Raw genomic sequence first — 21,925 nt, forward strand, 5'->3', positions numbered from 1 at the left:
AAATAGGAATCAATTCAGGAAAGTCCTATGGCCTATGTTATGGTCCCTTCTGGCTCTATAATCTGTGATGGGATAGGAACTTGCTCACTAGGACCTGAACCAAGATCACTAACCTATTTTACACAGACCACCAGTTACCCTTCTTCTGGTAATGGCTTTCAGTTATTTTTGACCTATGCTGAATTTGAACTAGAGACAGAGAGTAAAAAGCTCCCAATTTCATTACTAATTCCCTCACCAATAGATGCAATCCTAATACTTTTCTGCTTAAGATTGATGATCTAATTGTTTCTTAAACAATCTTTGGCAAACTTCAATGGACTTTTAAAACCAAAATTAAATCGCTCTATGTACTGTTCAATATACTTTACTGACTGTGGTACAACTCTGATGCTTAAGGAATTGAACCTTATTTCACCAGAAGCCTGTTGGAAAAGTTGTAATTCGAAAGGCCGTTTGTAGACAGCAGGATTCACTCTGTTTAACTTCCAGTTCTATAGTGAACATTTAGATGACACTTGTCTGGGAAATGTGAATCCTCACAGACAGATGTGGTTTCTCAAGTACATCTAGGGGACATATTTACCTTTAAAAGATTAATCTTGGCCTCCTGAAAATCCAAAATTTCCTATAGCACAGACTAGTGTGCAATATGGTGTCAGAGACTTCTGAATAAGAGAAAGTCTTGATCAACTGGGCAAACAAGTTTTACAGATGGATCTGGTTTCTTTTACTGAGCTAAAATATGGTATCAACTGATATCTTCCCATGGTAGGTGATAGAGTGTAAAATAGGCTCCTGATTTTTAGCCAGGTCTCAAACAATACAGCAATTGGAATTTTGCTGCTGCAATGCAATTGTGACAGAAAATTGTGGGTGCAGTATATACCACAGGTGCATACATTTAGATACCTAACTACCTAATTTAGGGCTGCAAATTACTCCTGGATCATTTTTGATCTGTTGATTGCAGCCTATGTTAAACTTGTGATCACAGGCACCGGCTTCCTCCTTGCCCCAGGGGTGCTCAACCCTTACTCCACCCCTTCTTCCAAGCCCCCACCCTGCCTCTTCCTGCCCAGTTCTGCCCCCTCCCCTGAGCACACCCTGCCCCTGCTTCTCCTGCATGCCCCAGAACAGCTGATGGTGGCAGGCAGGAGGTGCTGGGAGCAGTTGCGCGGTGGGGCCGCCAGTGGGTGAGACGTGCAGGGGGAGGGACAGGGGGAGCTGGCTGGCATTGGATGATAAGCACTCACTAATTTTTTTCCCATGGGTGCTCGAGGACTGAAGCACCCACAGAGTCAGCACCTATACTTGTGACTCTCTCTATTTAATAACTTACCCAATGAGATTTTCTAAATCAGATGGGGTTAAGGAAAGAAGAACTGATGTACCATGTACAGGAGTACCATTCGGTATTCCTTACATTATATTTTGATATTAAGATTTTTATGCCTTATTTTGTCCAATACTATGTACTGAGTTTAGAGCAATATCAACTACGTTAGAAAAATAACTGAGCTTAATCTCCGTGTCTATGGGAGAAAAATATAGTTAGGCTGTACCCCTAAAGCTTTTCAGTACAACAGCAAATGATGTAGCACTCTACCAATGAAATGCCAATTAAAAGCACTGCATTTTTAAAGCCTAAATTGACTGAATATATTCTAAACTGAATGGTGTTTCCAGCAGCTGCATGCTTGCAACATGTTTATGTTGTCTGCTTTGAAGTCAGCCTCAATGTGCAATGGTGCCAGCTATGCTTACAGATGTCACCTGAAACACAGAAGAAATGTGGAGTTTATGTCCAAACCTCCTTTGAGGGCACAACATGGAAGCTCCTGTAACTCTGGCCAGAGGCCAGCCAGGAGTGCTTCTAAGGGCAAACTCTTTGCCAAGGGTGCTGAATGCCAGGACTCAGAGCTATTACTGTCTGGATGGATGCAGATATAGCTCTTCCCCATCAAGCCCAGCAGGGCATCTTCACTAATGAAGCATTCTGGACAGTTAACAGTGAAGCTGAGGGCTCCATAGATTTTCAGTGCCTCAATTTGTTCAGGGCTTTGGCACTTTAAGTCGGTGATACTGATGTCCAGCTCACTGCCTGAAGCTAAACCACTGCACAAGAGATTGGGGCATTAGGAAAATGTCTAGCAGTTCCACAGTGATACCTTTGTTGAAGCTCCAACTCCTGACAGTTCTGTATACAGACCTCCCTAATTTGCATTCATGCTCTTGGTGTGAAATATGGGATGGCAATTGCAGACCTCTACTAAATGGTCCATTGCTCCCTCTATGAAGCTGTCACAAAATCAACCATACCAGCTTTGCAGCAATCCTCTCATCCTGTATTGGTGGAGTTAGGGTGTTTCAGAACAATCAGCACTTTTTGTGTTGAGGTCATTGCTCACACCAGGCCCTCAACATCAGCACTCCCAGCATCTCCTGAGGAGAACAACAATGTCTGCAGGGAGTATGATGATGTGTCATTCAGGACTCTTTTTCTTGCAGTCACATGTTCTCAGATTCGGCATCAGTAGTACCTCTTGATTCATGTAACTTTTGTAGGAGTTAGAATCCCTTTCTGAGGTACAGAGACTTGATTGAAGTGACCATATAGTCATTTACACCCATCCAAAAGACTAATACCCACCCAGATACAGACAGTGATAACTTTGCACCAGTAAAAAAAAATAGGGTTCAATGTATTTAAATGGTTAGAAAAATGTTTGTACAATATTGTACATGATGAAATACAAGTTTAAAGCTACAAAGCAAAGGAATGTTGACTAAGATAAAACCTAATTTTGAATAAAAAAAACTTAAATGTTCGGGGGGGGAGTCATTAATGAAAATGTTCATGATGATATGAAGAGTTGACTTAGGACTTGATAGTGGTTCAGAAAGAGCCACTATGCTCCATCATGTATGGTTTTCTCCTTGGGTTGGGGGGTGGGAGGGATGTTCAGTCAGATGATTCTTTTTTCTGTGGGGACTTGGTAGTTGTGGGTGGTGTCATCTTTGTTGTGAAAGAATTCTTTGAGGCAGAGTCAGCAAAAGAATTCTTCTAGTATGTTAGTACGGTGTTGTGGTGGGGAAATTCAGTCCCTTGGAGAGTACAGCTAATTCGGCTCCAGTTAGGGGTAGTCTTGATAAGTTGATGATGTGGTGGAGACGTGTAGTGTCTACAACACACTTTTCAAGATCCAGGGGGCCTGCACAAGCCTATCGCAACATGTAGTGTACTTCATCCAGTTATCAAATGCCCCAACGACAAATTTTGTTGGTGAAACCAGACAGACAGTTACTACACTCTCAAATGTATTCACACAGAAAGGCGATAAAAGACAAAAACACCCTCTTAACCTGGGAGTGCACACTTTTCACAAAATGATCACTCCATATTTGACCTGTCCATTTTCATCCTCAAAGGAAACCTGCACAGCACCTTCAAGAGACTAGTCTGGAAGCCTAAATTCATAACTTTGCTAGACACTAAAAATCACAGACTAATGGCACATCTTCACTTAAAACACTGCATCGGTGCACACTACCTACACCAACAGGAGAGCGTCTCGCATCGGTATAGGTAATCCACCTCCCTGAGAGATGGTAGCTATGTCAACAGGAGAATTTTCCATCAGCCTAGCGCTGTCTACACCAGGGCTTAAGTTGGTTTAATTGCATCATTCCAGGGTGACCTTATTTCCTTGTGTAGACCAGGCCTCAACAGGGACACTGGTTTCACTTCTCTTTACAACAATCTGCAACCTGGTATCCCTCCTTTCTCCTGTGACTGCAGAGGTGTTAATTGCCCATTTCATCTTGAATGGTCTCTTGCAACATGGTGTGAACTTATGCTTAACATTCTGTTCAATCTTGTATTTAGCTGTGACATGCTCATTACCTTTCCCAGACTTGAAGAAGAACCCTGTGTGGTACAAAAGTTTCTTTTTTCACCAACAGAAGGTGGTCCAATAAAAGATATTACATCACCCATCATGTGTGTCTCATGTTTTGGGACCAACATGATTACAACCAAACTGCAGACACAGGTTTATATGACAGGGTAATAGCGCCTGAGCTTCAAAGTCTCTTAGGTTAAAAAAATAACCACTTTTAGAACTGTCCAGGCTCTCCAACATTGTGGTGAACAATATTTTGTTTTTCTTTTTACTGACAAAAAGTATAGGAATACTTAAGGGATTTTTTCCCTTGGGTAATTCAACCATCTGGCTGAAAACCACAAAAGCCAAATAAATTTTAAGATAGGTTGGCAGAACTGAGTGAATTAAAGATAGTTTCCAAGTTATTGCCTATGGTTTTTTGGTTGTTACAGCGTTTCCACACCAGGTTTTCTGCTTCCGCTCCTGGGAGTGCTTCCCTCTAAAGCTCATTCTGTTTAACTTGGGATGCCTACTGAGTTTCCGTCCCAACTTTGAAAGTTAGTTGGGTTTGGTTTGTTTTTTAAAAAAGTAGAGGTTCTACGGGGCTCTTATCTAAGGCCTGGTCTACACTATGGGGTTAGGTTGAATTTAGCCACATTGGGTCGATTTAAAAATGAATGCGTCCACACAACCAACCCTGTTCCGTCAACCTAAAGGGCTCTTAAAATCGACTTCTGTACTCCTCCTCTGCGAGGGGAGTAGCACTAAAATCGACTTTGCTGGGTCAAATTTGGAGTAGTGAGGATGCAAATCAACAGTATTGGCCTCCGGGAGCTATCCCAGAGTTCTCCATTGTGACCACTCTGGACAGCACTTTGAACTCCGATGCACTAGCCAGGTACACAGGAAAAGCCCTGAGAACTTTTGAATTTCACTTCCGATTTGGTCAGTATGGTGAACTCAGCAGCATAGGTGACCATGCAGTCCCCCCAGAATCATAGAGCGTAGAATGTTTCTACACTCCCCCTATCATCTCCATCCCTGAGGTTATCGCAGATTAGAAGGCGAAAAAAATGCACTCGCGATGACATGTTGTCCAAGCTCATGCAGTCCTCCTGCACTGATAGGGCACAGCTTAATGCATGGAGGCATTCAGTGGCAGAGGCCAGGAAAGAATTAAGTGAGCATGAAGAGTGGAGGCAGGACGCAATGCTGAGGCTAATGCAGGAGCAAACAGACATGCTGAAGCATTTGTTGGGGGAGCAAACGGACATGATGAAGGGTCTGTTGGAGCTCCAGGAAAGCCAAAAAGAGCACAGACATAAATCCCCATGCATGCCAGCTGTGTAAAAGTTAACTAATTAAGAACCAGGAACCTCCCTGGGTTCCAATCCCAGTCTCCAACTTTGTGGCTTTAAGCATATTACTACTCCTTTTTGGGACAAATTCATTCCTACTACAACTCTTTTGATGTTGATGGATTTACACCAAGAGTGAATTTGTCCCTTTTTCCTCTTTCCCTATCCATGAAATGGGGAGATTACTTTCCTGTCTGGTTGGGGAATGCTGAGGATTAATATAGTTGATATCTAAGGCAGTTTTTTTAAATTATTGTAATTGTTGATAAAACCATTAGGAAACTTAAGTACATCACTCAAAAAGAGGGGCCATCATTTTCAAGTGACTGCTCATTTTGGGTGCTCAACTCGAGGGGCACCTTAAAGGGGACTGATTGTCAGAAAGTGCTGCACATCCACCCTCTGAAAATCAAGTTCCTTTTAAAGGTGCCTCGCATTGGGCATCGAGAAGTTCAGGAATTCAGTCACTAGTCATTTCTGACCAAGATTTTCAAATGTTTTGTGCATGCCTAGTAACCTTTCCCCCTCCCACCTCAAAGAAGATGATTGCTAACCCAGAGGAAATACCTTTAAATGGATATTTAGGTGCTACTCCAGTGCAACTATAAATAATGATAGTGTTCTAGTGATAACCTGCCTAGAATGAAGGTTGATGCCTGTAGTTATTAATACAATACTGAACTAAAGCCCAGATTTCAACAAACATTCCAGTGTATATTAAGGGCCCTTATTCTTCACTATATTACACCCCGTTTTATACAGGAGGAGAGAGTCGGGTGCTAAGTTTAAAACCAGTGTATATACTAGTATCATGAGGCTTGTCTCTGGTCTCACAGAACTGAAACTCTGACTTTAGTGGAGTTACTCCTGATCTATTCCTGGGTGAGAGCAGAATCAAGCACTTGATTTGGTTTACTGTCTGTTATTTTCTCTGGCAAAAATCAGAACATGCAGTTCTTGCATGTAGCTTTCCCTCAAAGACACTGTGAGCTAGGAAACAACCTCAGGAATAAACTATGTTAAAACAAATATAGTATTCTGTTTTCCTCATTTCTCCAGTTATAATTTATCCACTTATGCATCACAGGAATGTGACAAGGAAGTTTGAAAAATAGACACTATGTACCACTTCAAAAATATTAATGTGAAAAATATATAAAACTTATAGGAGCCTTGAGTGCAAATATCATCTATTTCTGTGATACCATTGAGGTGTCCCAAGAGGGGAACACCATTCCTGCTTTTCTTAGAAAACATCTGCTTGAAACAAATTGTATTTCTTTGTTTAATTTGGATTTGTTTTAGCAAGCCTCTGAGCTTTGAGGAAGATTTTTGATGGTTGGGGCATCCTTGAGACTTTGTAGCCCTGAAGACCCCAAATCAATAATTTGCAGCATCTTAATTATAAACAAACAATGCTACTTTCTACCTAATTTTGGGGGTGGAGTGGGTAGGGGGAGAGAATAAAAATATTTGTAAGCTTCAGGTTGTTACATAGTGGCCGTCCCTTGTTTCAGTTTAATCATTAATAATTAATGTGATTAGATTTAATATTTTGGACAGTTTCATTCACAAGTTTTTTTTTAAAGCATCTAATCAATTTCAAAATTCCCAAGCCACCAAACATTCTTTAAAAGGTCATTTGTTATTAGCATCTGTATTGTATGAAATAGTAGCTGGATAGCATAGTTACAAAACATTGTTACACTGAACATAGTAAATTCATTTAGGTCCGAATCTTTCCTTGAGCCTCCACCACAGTGTCTGAGCTAGGCACTAGGAGAGGTATGGGGGAGGAATCTTCTCCACCTTAGATGCAGAGCTGCTTCACTTATGCTAAAACTGGCTGCTGGGTTGGCAGTGTCTCTGCAGACACTCTAGTCCACTCCTTCCAAAAATGGCAAAGAACCAGAAGCTCATGCAGTGTAGATCCTCTGGCTTTCCCCCTCTCCCGTCTGGTCCATGTGCCACCCTTACTCACCCAGTGTGCTGCCACATGGCAAGTACTCGCAGGAGTTGGGCTCCACACCATATAGGATTCATAATCTCTCCCTCCTCCCTTGTGCAATTGAATTGCACTGATTCTGCAGTGGGGATGCCTTTCAGACATGCAAAGTGGGGGGCATGATTCACCCCTTAGGAAGAATACATCAGGTACAAATAGGATAAGAAAGTGCATTTGTGGAAATACTTTAGTCTGCAAACGCCTACAACATACACAGTACTTTTCAGAAACAACCCTATCAATAATAATAGCATCATATGGCCATGTTTCAGATTTTACATTAACCAATAATGACTATGGGATCAAAGTCTAACAGAAAAGCCAGGAAATTCAAGTTTCAACCAGCATTTCCCTAGACATATTCCATTAAGGGGATAGGGTTTGAGCCACACAAACCATGCAGGGGAAAGAGCCCTTTAAAACATTTAATAACCCAGAATTCAGAGGGAAATATCTCAGATTTCAAGCCCTCCTTAGGGAAGCCTTGTGCCTCTTTATAATCCTTAGTTGGTGCAGTGGTGTAGTTCCCTCAGGAACCATGTTCCCATGGAGTGCCCACACATGGCATCCCCAAGAAACGTCAACATACAGTCACATTGGTATATTGCCTTGGGATTAGAAAGGGATGATGCCATGGGGCGTGGCATTCCCAGCTATGAATGGGCTCAGAAACAGCCCACATACAGCACAGAAACTCAAACTCAGATCATATGGAGTGGCTTCCAGTCTCCAGGAAGGGGATGATGATACTTAAGATCAATTCCCTTTCCTCTCACAAAAATTAGGCCATTTCTACACATTTTTCTCCTTTTTGCAGAACAAACTCGATGGATGACCTGACATTTACAGACACACACATGGAGTGGGTTTGCTGCAATGCTACATTCCCTAGCTAATCAGATGTTGTATATTATAGGTTATGGACTGTGCAATGCCTTTGATTGGTGAACATCAGGTGGAAGACAGGCAACTTATAACTGATCTTGTTGTAAGCAAAATGAACCAAATGTTGTCCAAAACACCTATACCATCTCCTCAGAGACCAACTGCCACTCAACAGCCTCAGGTAAGAAACTTCTACTTTCTAAATACACAATAGGATAATATATATAATAAGGCTGTCAAGCAATTAAAAAAATTATTTGTGATTTTAAAAATTATTTGTGATTAATGGCACTGTTAAACAATAATAGAATACCATTTATTTACATGTATTTGGATGTTTTCTACATTTTCAAATATATTGATTTCAATTACAACACAGAATACAAACTGTACAGTGCTCACTTTATATTTATTTTTATTACAAATATTTGCACTGTAAAAAACAAAAGAAACACTATTTTTCAATTCCCCAATTACAAGTATTGTAGTGCAATCTCTTTATCATGAAAGTTGAACTTACGGGAGATGCTGCTGCCTGCTTCTTGTTTACAATGTCACCTGAAAGTCAGTAAAGGCATTCACATGGCACTGTTGTAGCCAGCATCACAAGATATTTACTTGCCAGATGTGCCAAAGGTTCATATGTCTCTTCATGCTTCAACCACCATTCCAGAGGACATGTGTCCATGCTAATGATGTGTTCTGCTCGATAATGATCCAAAACAGAACAGACCGATGCATGTTCATTTTTATCATCTGAGTCAGATGCCACCAGCATACGGTTGATTTTCTTTTTTGGTGATTTGAGTTCTGTAGTTTCCACATCAGAGTGTTGCTCTCTTAAGACTTCTGAAAGTATGCTCCACATCTCATCCCTCTCAGATTTTGGAAGGCACTTCAGATTCTTAAACCTTGGGTCGAGTGCTGTTTCTATCTTTAGAAATTTTACATTGGTAACTTCTTTGCGTTTTGTCAAATCTGCATTGAAAATGTTCTTAAAATGAACAACACGTGCTGGGTCATCATCCGAGACTGCTATAACATGCAATACATAGCAGAATGCAGTTAAACCTGAGAAAGAGACATACAATTCTCCCCCAAGGAGTTCAGTCACAAATTTAAATAATGCATTTTTTTTAATGAGTGTCATCAGCATGGAAGCATGTCCTCTGGAACGGCGGCCGAAGCATGAAGGGGCATACAAATGTTTAGCATATCTGGCACATAAATACCTTGCAATGCCAGCTACAAAAGTGCCATGCGAACGCCTGTTCTCACTTTCAGGTGACATTGTAAATAAGAAGCGGGCAGCATTATCTCCCATAAATGTAAACAAACTTGTTTGTCTTAGCGATTAGCTGAACAAGAACTAGGACTGAGTGGACTTGTAGGCTCCAAAGTTTTACGTTGTTTTGTTTTTGAGTGCAGTTATGTAAAAAAAAGTGTACATTTGTAAGTTGCACTTTCACGATAACAAGAATGCACTGCAGTACTTTGAAAAAGTGTTTTTATTTTATCATTTTTACAGTGCAAACATTTGTAATGAAAAATAATAAGATAAAGTGAGCACTGTACACTTTGTATTCTATGTTGTAACTGAAATCAATATATTTGAAAATGTAGAAAAACATCCAAAAATATTTAATACATTTAAATTGGTATTCTATTATTAACAGTGCAAATAAAACTGTGATTAGTCGTGATTAATTTTTTAATCGTGTGAGTTAACTGCGATTAATCGACAGCCCTAATATGTAAGTCTAAGTCAAGATTTCACTTGCAGTAAAGGATTTGGCTAGAGAAGTTACATACAAAAATTCAAAAACATCTCATCGAAGGCATCCAGCAAGAAATTCTAGAAGGTGTTCTGGAAACAACAATTAACCAGTGTGGATCAAAAGTTATTCTTGTAATGTAGTTCTATGTGCAGGATTGTAGCTATTTAAGTATCTTGATAGCTCTGGATTTGGTATTATTCAGCTGAGTTGCCATTAGGGAAAATGGGGTCCTTATTATGTGGTTATCGGTTATATTCATGTAAAAATATAATGGAGATAATAAACCTATGAGGCACTGCCCTTAGACAGCATTTGGCTTTATTTGAAGATGGAAGCAAGAGTGCTTAATAAAAACATGTGTTATTGCAGAAGATTTTATTGAGATCTATTGACTACAATGTGTGCAAAGTAAATGACATGATCATGTGATCAGTGTAATATAATGCAAACCAGGAGAATAACCGTTGATTTCAAAACTGGAATGCACCTGAAGTATATTTACTGTTTCAGTGAGCAGTTGTCTGGACTGAATTGTTAATTTACAGTTTTATAAGAAGGATAGAAATGCATTAAATTCATCATACATTGTCTAATGCTTTGAGGACAGGAGTTTCTGAGTTCTGATCCTGGCTGTGCTACAGATCTGTTTTGTGACCTTGGTTAAGTCTCCTACCTTCTGTGGGCTAGATCCACAAAAGGACTTAGACTCAGCATTGCATCACCTCACTTTAGGCACCCAGCCACCTAATGGAATCCACAGCCCTGAGTCAGGTGCCTAGGTTCCCCATACAATGAATGCATGGAGAGAGTTAGGTGCCTAATAGGATTCACAAAAGCCAGCACACTGAGTGGGGAGCTGTGTAAACTAGCCAATACCAAGTAGAGGGGTATAACCTAAGACCCGCCCCACAAAAGAAATTAGGCACTTCACAGAAGGTGCCTCCTTCTGCCAGGAGGTGGCAGTCCTGGATTCAAATCCCTGCTCCACATCAGGCAGAGGGGGGATTTGAACCTGGTTCTGCCGCATCCTGAGTCAGTGTTTTAACCACTGGGCTAAAGATTTTAAGGAAAAGCCAGCATTTTGTGTTAGGTCCAAACCAGGTGTACACCGAGCATGCCTACTGGATTGGACCCTGCAGGCAAGAAAGGCAGCCAGGACAATTCTCAGTTTGACTGGGGGTTTAGTGTGAGCTTGGTGCTCAGGGTGTCAGAACTTAGGCAGCTGTGCACATGCCCAGAAACAGAAATTTAGGCACCTGCAGGATTAGGTGGCAGTTGAGCAAGGGATTTAAGAATCCAAATTTTGGACTTAGGCACCTGAAGTGGCATGTAGGCACTTAAATCCCTTTGTTGATCTAGTCCTCTGCATCCTCATGTCACTGTCTATGAAAATGAGGATGTTACTTACTTAACTCTTGGAAGTGTGGTGAGGATTAATTCATTTTTGTGCTATGCATTGAACATGCAAAGTGCTACGTAAATGCCAAATATTATTCCTTATGAGCTCATAGCTGATAGTCAATGGGATTGATCCTGGCAGGGGTTAAGCAGCCGCAAATTCTGTTGATATCAGTGTGTGGTTTAGGTACTCAGCACTTCTCAGTATCAGGCCTAAGTGAACAGTTGAGAACAAGATTGTCTAACTATACTGATAGGACCAATGGTGATTGTTTAAGCAATAAAATGGACCCAAATGGTAGGTTGGGAGTTGCCGACTCTAACTGAAAAGTCTGTTTTTAATTCTGAATAGGCCCCACATCAGGTAAACAGCTTTGTGGTACATCTCAAGTAGACCAATTCTTGAGGGAGAGTGACTAATTTGCTCTTCAAATATATCATCATACTTTGTTTAAAAAAAAAACCCACCACTATCCCATATAAAGAAGTGGTGTGGCATCTATTTATATTATAGCCACTAGAAACTGAACACAATGTTTCAACCACATACAATGAATTTCCATCCACCACAACTCAAGCCCAGTTGTAAAGGGCACCTAAAAAAAAAAAAAAAAAGTCACTTTAGTACCAAACATGCTTTCTTTCAGGACCAGCAAATTAACCATATATTAAAACACAACAGGCTAATTGAGAAGCATTGCCGAAAGCACCAAAGAGAGATGTCAAATTGACAGAATAAATTAAAAAAGTGTTGTCAGATTAACAGATAGCTTTCTTCCCCTCCCTCCTCCCCTGAAAATGGAGCATTAAATGCTCTCACTGACTGAAAATCTGGTATACCAGTTAGGCACTTGTGCCTAGATTTTAGAGAAGCACAAGGTGTGGAAATGTTTGTGTAAGTGATTACTACTGCCATGTAAGCAAATTGGCTGCTTTTGTACTCAAATTGGGTCTGTTCCTGTATGTAAACACAATTTCACACTCAAAAGTAGGTCCAAAATGAGCATACCCCACAGGCCTCCTTTTATACAAATCTGGTTCTTAAAGCTCTTGCTACAATAATTAATGTAATTAATTAGATGCATGCACTAGGATCTTTGTTGCAGGATGTAGAATTTGCCATTTTTGTTCCTGTCAACTATCTTGGTAACAACCCCCTTCCCTGCAGGAAAGCTTGCACTATGCACAGATGCAAGAATCCTAAGACTTATAAAAGGCCTCGCTATAATAGCATGTGCTCAGAACTATCCTGATGCCTATGGCTGGTTGAAAAGTTTCTATCCAAACTTTCTTCCAACAGAAAGTTGTTGTCAACTAACAATTTATTATTTTATTTTATTTTATTTATTTGGAAAGGGTCAGTTTTCCTTGAAATTTTCAAAAAAATAAATTGGGGAGGAGGTCTAAACATTTTTTTTTAAATCTATTCATGGTTTTTTAATGCAAAATCAAATTTTCCACTGCAAACTTGAATGAAGGCAAAGAAAAATTTCATTTTCACTTAAAGAGTGGTCAAAAAAGCAAACAGGATGTTAGGGAATCATTAAAAAGGGGATAGAGAATAAGACTGAGAATATATTATTGCCCTTATATAAATCCATGGTACACCCACATCTCGAATACTGCATACAGATGTGGTCTCCTCACTTCAAAAAAGATATACTGGCACTAGAAAAGGTTCAGAAAAGGGCAACTAAAATGACTAGGGGTTTGGAGAGGATCCCATATGAGGAAAGATTAAAGAGGCTAGGACTCTTCAGCTTGGAAAAGAGACGACTAAGGGGGGATATGATAGAGGTATATAAAATCATGAGTGATGTTGAGAAAGTGGATAAGGAAAAGTTATTTACTTATTCCCATAATACAAGAACTAGGGGTCACCAAATGAAATTAATAGGCAGCAGGTTTAAAACAAATAAAAGGAAGTTCTTCTTCGCGCAGCGCACAGTCAACTTGTGGAACTCCTTACCTGAGGAGGTTGTGAAGGCTAGGACTATAACAGTGTTTAAAAGGGGACTGGATAAATTAATGGTGGTTAAGTCCATAAATGGCTATTAGCCAGGATGGCTAAGGAATGGTGTCCCTAGCCTCTGTTTGTCAGAGGATGGAGATGGATGGCAGGAGAGAGATCACTTGATCATTGCCTGTTAAGTTCACTCCCTCTGGGGCACCTGGCATTGGCCACTGTCGGTAGACAGATACTGGGCTAGATGGACCTTTGGTCTGACCCGGTATGGCCATTCTTATGTTCTTAAAGTTTCTGGAAGAAAAAAAATTCTGACCCATTCTACTGATAATTGCAGTCTTCTAATTTCCTCCTGTTCTTTGAATAGTCTCAGCTGAACACTTGAGAAATCTTGGGGGTTTTCTAGAATTGTATGAGCTAGCCAGCCAGGAAATTGTTCCATCTGCTGGAGACAACAGCAGCTAAGAATTTTGAGTCAGCAGATGAATAGGGATGTCATGACTGAAAAGTTCATTCTTGTCTGTCCCCATCTGCTGGCAGAAAAGATCTGTACTCACACACCTGGACTGTCAGAACTAGGTTTTGCACAGGATTATTTGAACAGTTCTCCAGGATAACTGCTAATGGTTCTGAGATTGCTTCAGCTAGTTCCTTAAGTACCCGAGGATGAATTTCATCAGGCCCTGCCAAATTGAATATATCTGAGTTATCTAAATATTCTTTAACCCGTTCTTACCCTATTTTGGTTTGCATTCGTTTCCTCTTGTTAATATTAATTGTGTTGCATATGGTCACAATTTACCTTTTTAGTGAAGACTGAAGCAAAACATTAATAAAAGCATTAAATCACCTCAGTTTTCTTGATGTCACCAGTTACTAACTCTCCTTCCCCACTAAATAGAGGGCCTGTACTTTCTTTCCTCTTTCTCTTACTCCTAATGTGAACCTCTTCTTATTGCCTTTTATGTCCCTTGCTAGGTGTAACTCATTCTGTGCCTTAGCCTTTCTGATTTTGTTCCTGCATGCTTGTAATATTCTTTTGTATTCATCCTTAGCAATTTGCCCATGTTTCCACTTTTTTAGGATTCCTTTTTTATGACAATTTATCAGTTTAAATCAGTTTAAATTCAGGTTCTGAATCCAAGATAAATGGTACAAAAAGTAGTGTTAATGCAAGCCTTCTAACTATTGTACGATAATGAGTTATGATAAAATTATTTCAGTGCAGATGCACAAGTGCCACATTACAATGGCAAATTCTGAGAGTACATTTCTGGGAGTTCAAGTCTATGAAGATTCTATTAGGAAAATGTCAAGACAATCTCAATGCAACTCTATTGAGGCCATGTTGCAATATCAACAAAAGTGTTGCTGTAGGATACGCAGCCATTAAAGAAATGGGAAAAAACATACACACTATGTTAAACTGGTTCAGAACATAATATTTTAGACAAGCTGACAAAGTCCAATACACTATAAGTGAAGCTGGCCACAGCATCTTTAATACTGACCTGACTGGGCTTTCTTTATAAGTAAGGGCCATGAAACAACAGTAATTAAGTGTATGATCAACAGCCCACTAATGAAACAGACATTTATCTAACTGTTTTGAAATAGGGGTAGTAATACCCAGAAAAGTTTTAATCTTTAACAAACCATTCAGACTTTTTAAAAAAATGTTTTCCCCAAAATAAGCCCTTCTGTATTGAAACCAAGTACAGCACATTGATATAGAAATTGGATCAAAACCTCCCCCTCAGATTTACAGAACTCCTGCCTGTTTTAATTTCTTTCCATTTTCACTATCACTCTCATGACCTCCTCACTATCCATCCCTTATTCTTCACATGACATACAACCAGCTCAAGAGTGCCGGGGAGCTGGGCTCAGTTTTTCCTCTAGCTTCTTCATTCCAATAACTATTAGAGAGAGATAACTTAACTGAACTTGACCACCCATAGTGCGACAAGTTTGGGAAAAGGCAATGCTCAAAGCAGTTAGCATTGTCTCTATGAAGAAATGGCAAAAGTACATTAGTCAAGTCCACACAATTAACTCCTCTACTGTTCTGTTTCCAGTAGAAACACAGAACCATGATTTCCTCTATCAGTCATGATTTTTTTAAATTGTAATTCGCTTATGTTTAGTAGGTTGGTGGTAATTTGCTTTAATCTATTTGAATGTGAATGTAGCCTGACACTACAACAGTTTGATTTGGCTTTATAAAGAACATCTCATTATATAGAGGGGAAATCCTGCACCCACCTGTGGCGGCACAAAGAAACTTAGAATTAAGTACAATTGTGCTGAACAGGGGAGACAAGATATGGGGAGCCCACACAAAGGTCCATGCCAGATGGACCCCACCTCCACACCATTTTCCACTTAGTCTATCCCCACACACAGTTTGAGTAATGGCAATGGCTGCCGGGGGGAGGAACAAAGCCAATGTTGGCAGATCATCTTCTACACAAAACCTTCAACCCTTAGACCTACTTTAGCATCCAGACTGTAGTCACAACTACTGAGTATCTCCACAGCCAAGGGAGACCATTCCATTTTTCTCCACCCTCTGGTACCTGAGTTTAGCCTTTAGGCATTAAGAATTTATATTTCTGCCTCTGGGAAGGAAAACCCACCAAATATGTATACAAATTAAAGGTTAGGTTAAATTCTTCTACAGGAGTAACAGATGATACTGATACTGGTACTCAAACTGTCTTCCTAAACTGGAGCAAAACTGTCTAGAGTAATTATATCCATAGTAGTAAACAGCAATAACAATAATCACAGAAATGTAGAACTGGAAGAGACCTCAAGAGGTCATCAAGTCCAGCCCCCTATACTGAGGCAGGACAAAGGAAACCTAGACCATCCCTGACAGGTGTTTATCCAACCTGTTTTTAACAACCTACTGTGATGGGGAGTCTAGCATTAAGAAGTTTGATTAAAATCATTGTTTACTTCTCTAAAATAATTATGTACCATCTATAAAGAAACCCTGTGCTGTATTTCTGTCTCTCAATATAACATTTAAAATTAAGGGCAGAAATCTGGGGTATAGTGCAGCTGCTTTGCATTGAACAGCCAGCAGCCTAAAGCTGGTGCAAGCAGAAGTGGGAAGATCGCTCCAGATTTAGATGCATCTTCTGGTGAGACAGAGCCACCATAACGTGGCTTCTCAGTATCCCTCTGATCCCTAGCTGATGGGATGTTGAGGTCGTTGGCCACAAGCACAACTCAGTTTAGCCTTCACCTGTTCTAAATTATGCCAGAGTACTAGCCTGACATAGTTTGCCCATGATCAAGGGAGCAAAGGCCACCTTAGCTACATTATGGCCTCCTCAGGTATAGCTCAGGATTTGGTCCATGCTGTTGCAAAGTACTTCAGTGGAAAGAATCTGCTGGTTCTTGGTTCTGCTGTTTGCCTCTTTAACTGAGTATTTACATTTTTTAAGTCTTTCATCAGGTTACATCATAATATGACTCAATGGAACTTATCAAAAAACCTTAGGTTGTAGTTTTGATATGATCAATATATTTTCTGTGAGCTAAATTAGTAAATGTCATATGTCTCTTTTCTGCTGAATTTCTTAAACATGAAAGTTTGTGTGCACTTTGTGAGCTACCACTCAGTATATACAAGTGGGTGTAAATACTTACACAAAGTGCATGTCGGTGGACAATTAGTATCCGGGACTGCGTTCTTTTGAAGATGTAGCCTACAGTGATTAAAGTTCTCTTTCTATTAAAATTTGCTTGACATACTTCAGTCCCAAAAGCAAGTGAATTAGAAGCAGGGGGCATATGCTTTCCAGGTTTGTAGGTCAGCATACAATCTAGACTTCTTGCTAGAAGTTCAGTAAGAAACATTTAAAGCTATGCCCCCAAAAAACGTTTATAAATGATGGAAGCCTTTCTTTTAATTTTTAAAGACTAGAATTCTGCTACAGAGAAATAGTCATCCCTCTGCTGTACTACAGCACCTTTTCTTTATTTAAATTATAGTGACATCTTGTGGTAGATTTTCATTTTCATGATGGTCAGATGTTATTTACTGTTTAATGAAAGAGGATAGATAATGTGCAAGTACAAATTGGTAAATTACAAAAGTGATATTATAGTAAAAATGAAATTGAGTGTCTCATGTACATACACTATTACTAAATAACTAAAATGCTACTTATACAAAGGTTTCTAGACATACTCATGTTTCCAAAGTCTTTAATTTCCCTTTGATTTGAATATAGGTTAGTTATTCTACATGCACTCAGATGAAGGGAGAAAACTTGATTTAAATCAGCCTCTCAGTAACACTATTTTAACTGTGTTCACTTTGTGGAACTACGTGAAAAAAAGAAGCCTCCTTTTCAGATCCCAGGCCAAGTTTGCACTATTAAGGATGGCAACATCTTTGTGCTTGCCAACTAAGCAAACTTGATCTGGAAAAAACACATTTTGCTCTGCACAGGTGGACTCACTACACTTGCACAGAGGCGCAGTGAAATCAAGTCTCTCCCTACATGAAGCTCAGTGCAGGATCAGGGCCTAAATGCAAAACCCCAGACTGTACTTTTTTTTTTTTTTTTTTTTTTACTGTCATTGGTCAGTAGAACTACACATTAATATAAAATATATTTACCTAGTGGCAGCCTGTTATTTTCAGTTTTACACTTCAGAATACCTATTTGGCTGTGATTGCAGAGATCCATCCACTTCTGCAAGAGGAGGGCAATAAAGCTTAATAGCATTCTTAAGTTCTTTACCGGATCAAGACCTTATGAAAAAAAGTTTCCACGTGGTTTTGCTGTGAGGGCCACCTTCTTCACTAGGAAATGGCCATTCTTGCTAATTAAAAAAAATTGCCCACCTTTGGGAAAAAGAGTCAAAGAAATTGTCCCATTTCAAGTTCAGAGAAAAATGTGATAACCATTCAGATAAGAGTAGTTTTGCACTTCATTGCAAATATTTCACATCTCTCTGTTCTGAACTATAGGCTAAGAAACGGTACTGATTTTGTAGCTGCATATCTGAGACATTGAGGCTGTTGCACATTAAGCATAGAAGTCCGACAGATACTCTACCTCTGGCAAGGCACTTATGACAAAAAGCCAGTCAGTCCCACTTGATAATCAGCCTTTTTTTTTTTAATTATTAAGAGGTGTTTAGACCTCTGAACAGTATAATAATTCATAATCTTTTCTAACAGGAAATATGTTGAAGTTACATCCTAGATAATAAGTCTGAACATTTCTGGACACAAAGCTACTGTGGGTATATTTTCAACTATGAAAGATTTGCTTATTTTAGCTAGCTATTTCTTCCTCCGGCAGGGAGCTAGACTCAAACTGGGGGAATAGGAGCAGTCTACTTCCATTCACTGCTTAAATCTTTCCTTCAGCACTGCTGTAAGAAACAACAGTGGAATCACCAGCAGAATGGCTTCATTTTCTGATAGCAGAGGGTCTGTGTTTGTCTAACCCTTGCTGTGTAGGAATCTGATTCTCAGTCAGGTCTATGAAATCAGTCTTCTGTATCCTCAGAAACACTTGAGGTACTAATATTGCAAATTAAAGCTACATTTTCCAGAACATTCAATCTGTTTCCTTCATTGTTGCTGTCTGTGAGGCAACCTTGCACCTGAACTCTCACTTAGATCACCAAGGATGGCTACAGAATGACACACTATTTCCCCATGCTAATTTTTCCCCTACTGTTACTCACACCTTCTTGTCAACTGTTTGAAATGGGCCATCCTGGTTATCACTACAAAAGTTTTTTTTCCTTCTGCTGATAATAGCCCACCTTAATTGATTAGTCTTGTTAGAGTTGGTATGGCAACACCCATTTTTTCATGTTCTCTGTGTATATATAGATAGATATCTTCCTACTGTATTTTCCACTGCATGCATCCAATGAAGTGGGTTTTAGCCCATGAAAGCTTATGCCCAAATAAATTTGTTAGTCTCTAAGGTGCCACAAGTAGTTGTTCTTTTTACAAATATCCCAGTGGAGCTTATTTAAAAAAAGAGAAAAAAAGATACTTGATGTGGTTCCGTCCAAATGTTAAAAACTAGGCCATTGATAAAATGCAGTGTATGATTTATCCCAAGCATTTTAACTTGGCTTGACATTTAGCTACTCTATTTAAAATATTGAAAATAATAAGTTTATATGCAAAAATAAAAATCCAATATCTTGGGCTTCGGCACCATTTAAAAACAGTGGATGTGGTCATATAGAAGTGAGCTAGCATACAGGCATATTGATTGTAGTTCAAATATTACTCTATTTTTATGGATACAATTTTGTCATGGTAAAATTATGCATAATTTAATAGCACAGTCATGGTAAAAATAGACAATTTCATGCTACAGTTACAGAAACTACATGGACCCTGCTGCTATGCATTAACAGTTTGTTAGCTCACTTTGAACTAGACAGAAGTGAACTAACAAACTGCTAATCCGCAGCAGCTAATCAAAAGTGGAGTGCCCCAAGGGTCGGTGCTGGGGCCGGTTTTATTCAATATCTTCATTAACGATCTGGAGGATGGTGTGGACTGCACCCTTAGCAAGTTTGCAGATGACACTAAACTGGGAGGAATGGTTGATACGCTGGAGGGTAGGGATAGGATACAGAGGGACCTAGACAAATTAGAGGATTGGGCCAAAAGAAATATGAGGAGGTTCAACAAGGACAAGTGCAGAGTCCTGCACTTAGGACGGAAGAATCCCATGCACTGTTACAGACTAGGGACCGAATGGCTGGGCAGCAGTTCTGCAGAAAAGGACCTAGGGGTTACGGTGGATGAAAAGCTGAATATGAGTCAACAGTGTGCCCTTGTTGCCAAGAAGGCTAATGGCATTTTGGGTTGTATAAGTAGGGGCATTTCCAGCAGATCGAGGGATGTGATCATTCCCCTCTACTCAGCACTGGTGAGGCCTCATTTGGAGTACTGTGTCCAGTTTTGGGCCCCACACTACAAGAAGGATGTGGATAAATTGGAGAGAGTCCAGCGGAGGGCAACAAAAATGATTAGGGGGCTGGAGCACATGACTTATGAGGATAGGCTGAGGGAACTGGGATTGTTTAGTCTGCAGAAGAGAAGAATGAGGGGGGATTTGATAGCAGCTTTCAACTACCTGAAAGGGGGTTCCAAAGAGGATGGATCTAGACTGTTCTCAGTGGTAGAAGATGACAGAACAAGGAGTAATAGTCTCAAGTTGCAGAGGGGGAGGTTTAGGTTGGACATTAGGAAAAACTTTTTCACTAGTAGGGTGGTGAAGAACTGGAATGGGTTACCTAGGGAGGTAGTGGAATCTCCTTCCTTAGAGGTTTTTAAGGTCAGGCTTGACAAAGCCCTGGCTGGGATGATTTAGTTGGGTTTGGTCCTGCTTTGAGCAGGGGGTTGGACTAGATGACCTCCTGAGGTCCCTTCCAACCCTGAGATTCTATGATTCTATGAAAACAAACTAATGAACTGTTAATGCACGGTCACAGACTCCATATGGCAAACTCCACTGTTCTGAGACGGGTGATCTTTCACTATCTAATTTAAATAAACAGGTTCCATGACAGCTGTGACCACCATGACAAAATTATATCAATGTCTGTTTTGAAATGTCCATTGGGATGCTACACCAGCAGACAGAGTAATTGTTAAGGGACACAGTGGAAAATATTGCCCAACTCTTCTGCTTATTTATTTATGGTCACTGATAAATAGGAACTAATGAAGATGCAGCTTGCTGAATATTTATTAACAATGATATCTATATAAACACTTCCTGTGGCTAGCTGAGAGTGTGTCTGTTACTTTAGGGTAAGCAACTAAGCACTGACAAATGCTTCATTTCCACAGCCTGCTAAGACATAATGTATAACAACCTATCAATGTTGCATAAAAACTGCCTTGTACTAAAAGATTTTAAATGCCCTTTTTTTAAAAAAAACATGGTTGATACTTAGGTGTATGGGCTGTATTGGGCAAATCTTGAGGATTTTATTCAGGCAAACTTCCATTGACATCAGTCTAAGTTTGTCCAAATAAACACAGAATAGAATCTGAGCAAGAACCTAGGTACATGGCCTGATATTATTTATTACTGGATAATTTATTGTATGTTAATCACCACAATGGTTCTTGGAACTATAAATAAAATACTTAGTAAATTTCATAAATCATAAACAAGGCCCAGTGGTCCCTGCAAACAGGGAGATCAATGCTAAATGGTTAGGTGAGAAAGGACTCGTTCTCAAAACATTCCTCGCAGGACACCCTCAAAGACAGTCCCACAGGCAAGGTCATACTCCTGAGAAGGCGCTGCCCTCAATCTGGCAGACAAGCCTCAGTACAGAAGTGGGGCAACTAGAATAATTTCAGTTGCCTTGGCATGACATAAAGTGATAATCTTGCAGCTAGTATTATTTCAGTAACTAAGCAGAAACAAAATGCTCAATGAAATTGATGGGCAAATATAAAATGTTATAATTAACAATAGATGCTTTCCCCAGATTCCTTTAAGTGTAATAAGAATAATTTTCACTTTCTGTTCTCACTCACTCAGCATAAATTGGTGGATTATCCCTTTGAGTTCAGTTTTGCAGGATGGCCTTCTCTCTCCTTTTAGCTCTGTCTGTCCAAG

General features: G+C 39.8%; 1 protein-coding gene and 1 long non-coding RNA gene across 3 annotated transcripts in view; one reads left to right on the plus strand and one right to left on the minus strand.

The window, feature by feature from the left end:
- SYN2 (synapsin II) overlaps positions 1-21,925 on the plus strand; it is a 443,697-nt gene that overhangs the window by 393,428 nt on the left and 28,344 nt on the right. For both annotated transcript variants that reach the window (XM_039482092.1, XM_039482093.1), the window contains exon 10: positions 8,167-8,316. In XM_039482092.1, the coding sequence (XP_039338026.1) occupies positions 8,167-8,316 (150 nt within the window). The remainder of the gene's footprint in view (positions 1-8,166; positions 8,317-21,925) is intronic.
- LOC120369155 overlaps positions 1-21,925 on the minus strand; it is a 116,361-nt gene that overhangs the window by 32,291 nt on the left and 62,145 nt on the right. The window lies entirely within an intron of this gene.

Source organism: Mauremys reevesii, linkage group 7, assembly GCF_016161935.1.
Source record: "Mauremys reevesii isolate NIE-2019 linkage group 7, ASM1616193v1, whole genome shotgun sequence".
Classification (NCBI taxonomy): domain Eukaryota; kingdom Metazoa; phylum Chordata; order Testudines; family Geoemydidae; genus Mauremys; species Mauremys reevesii.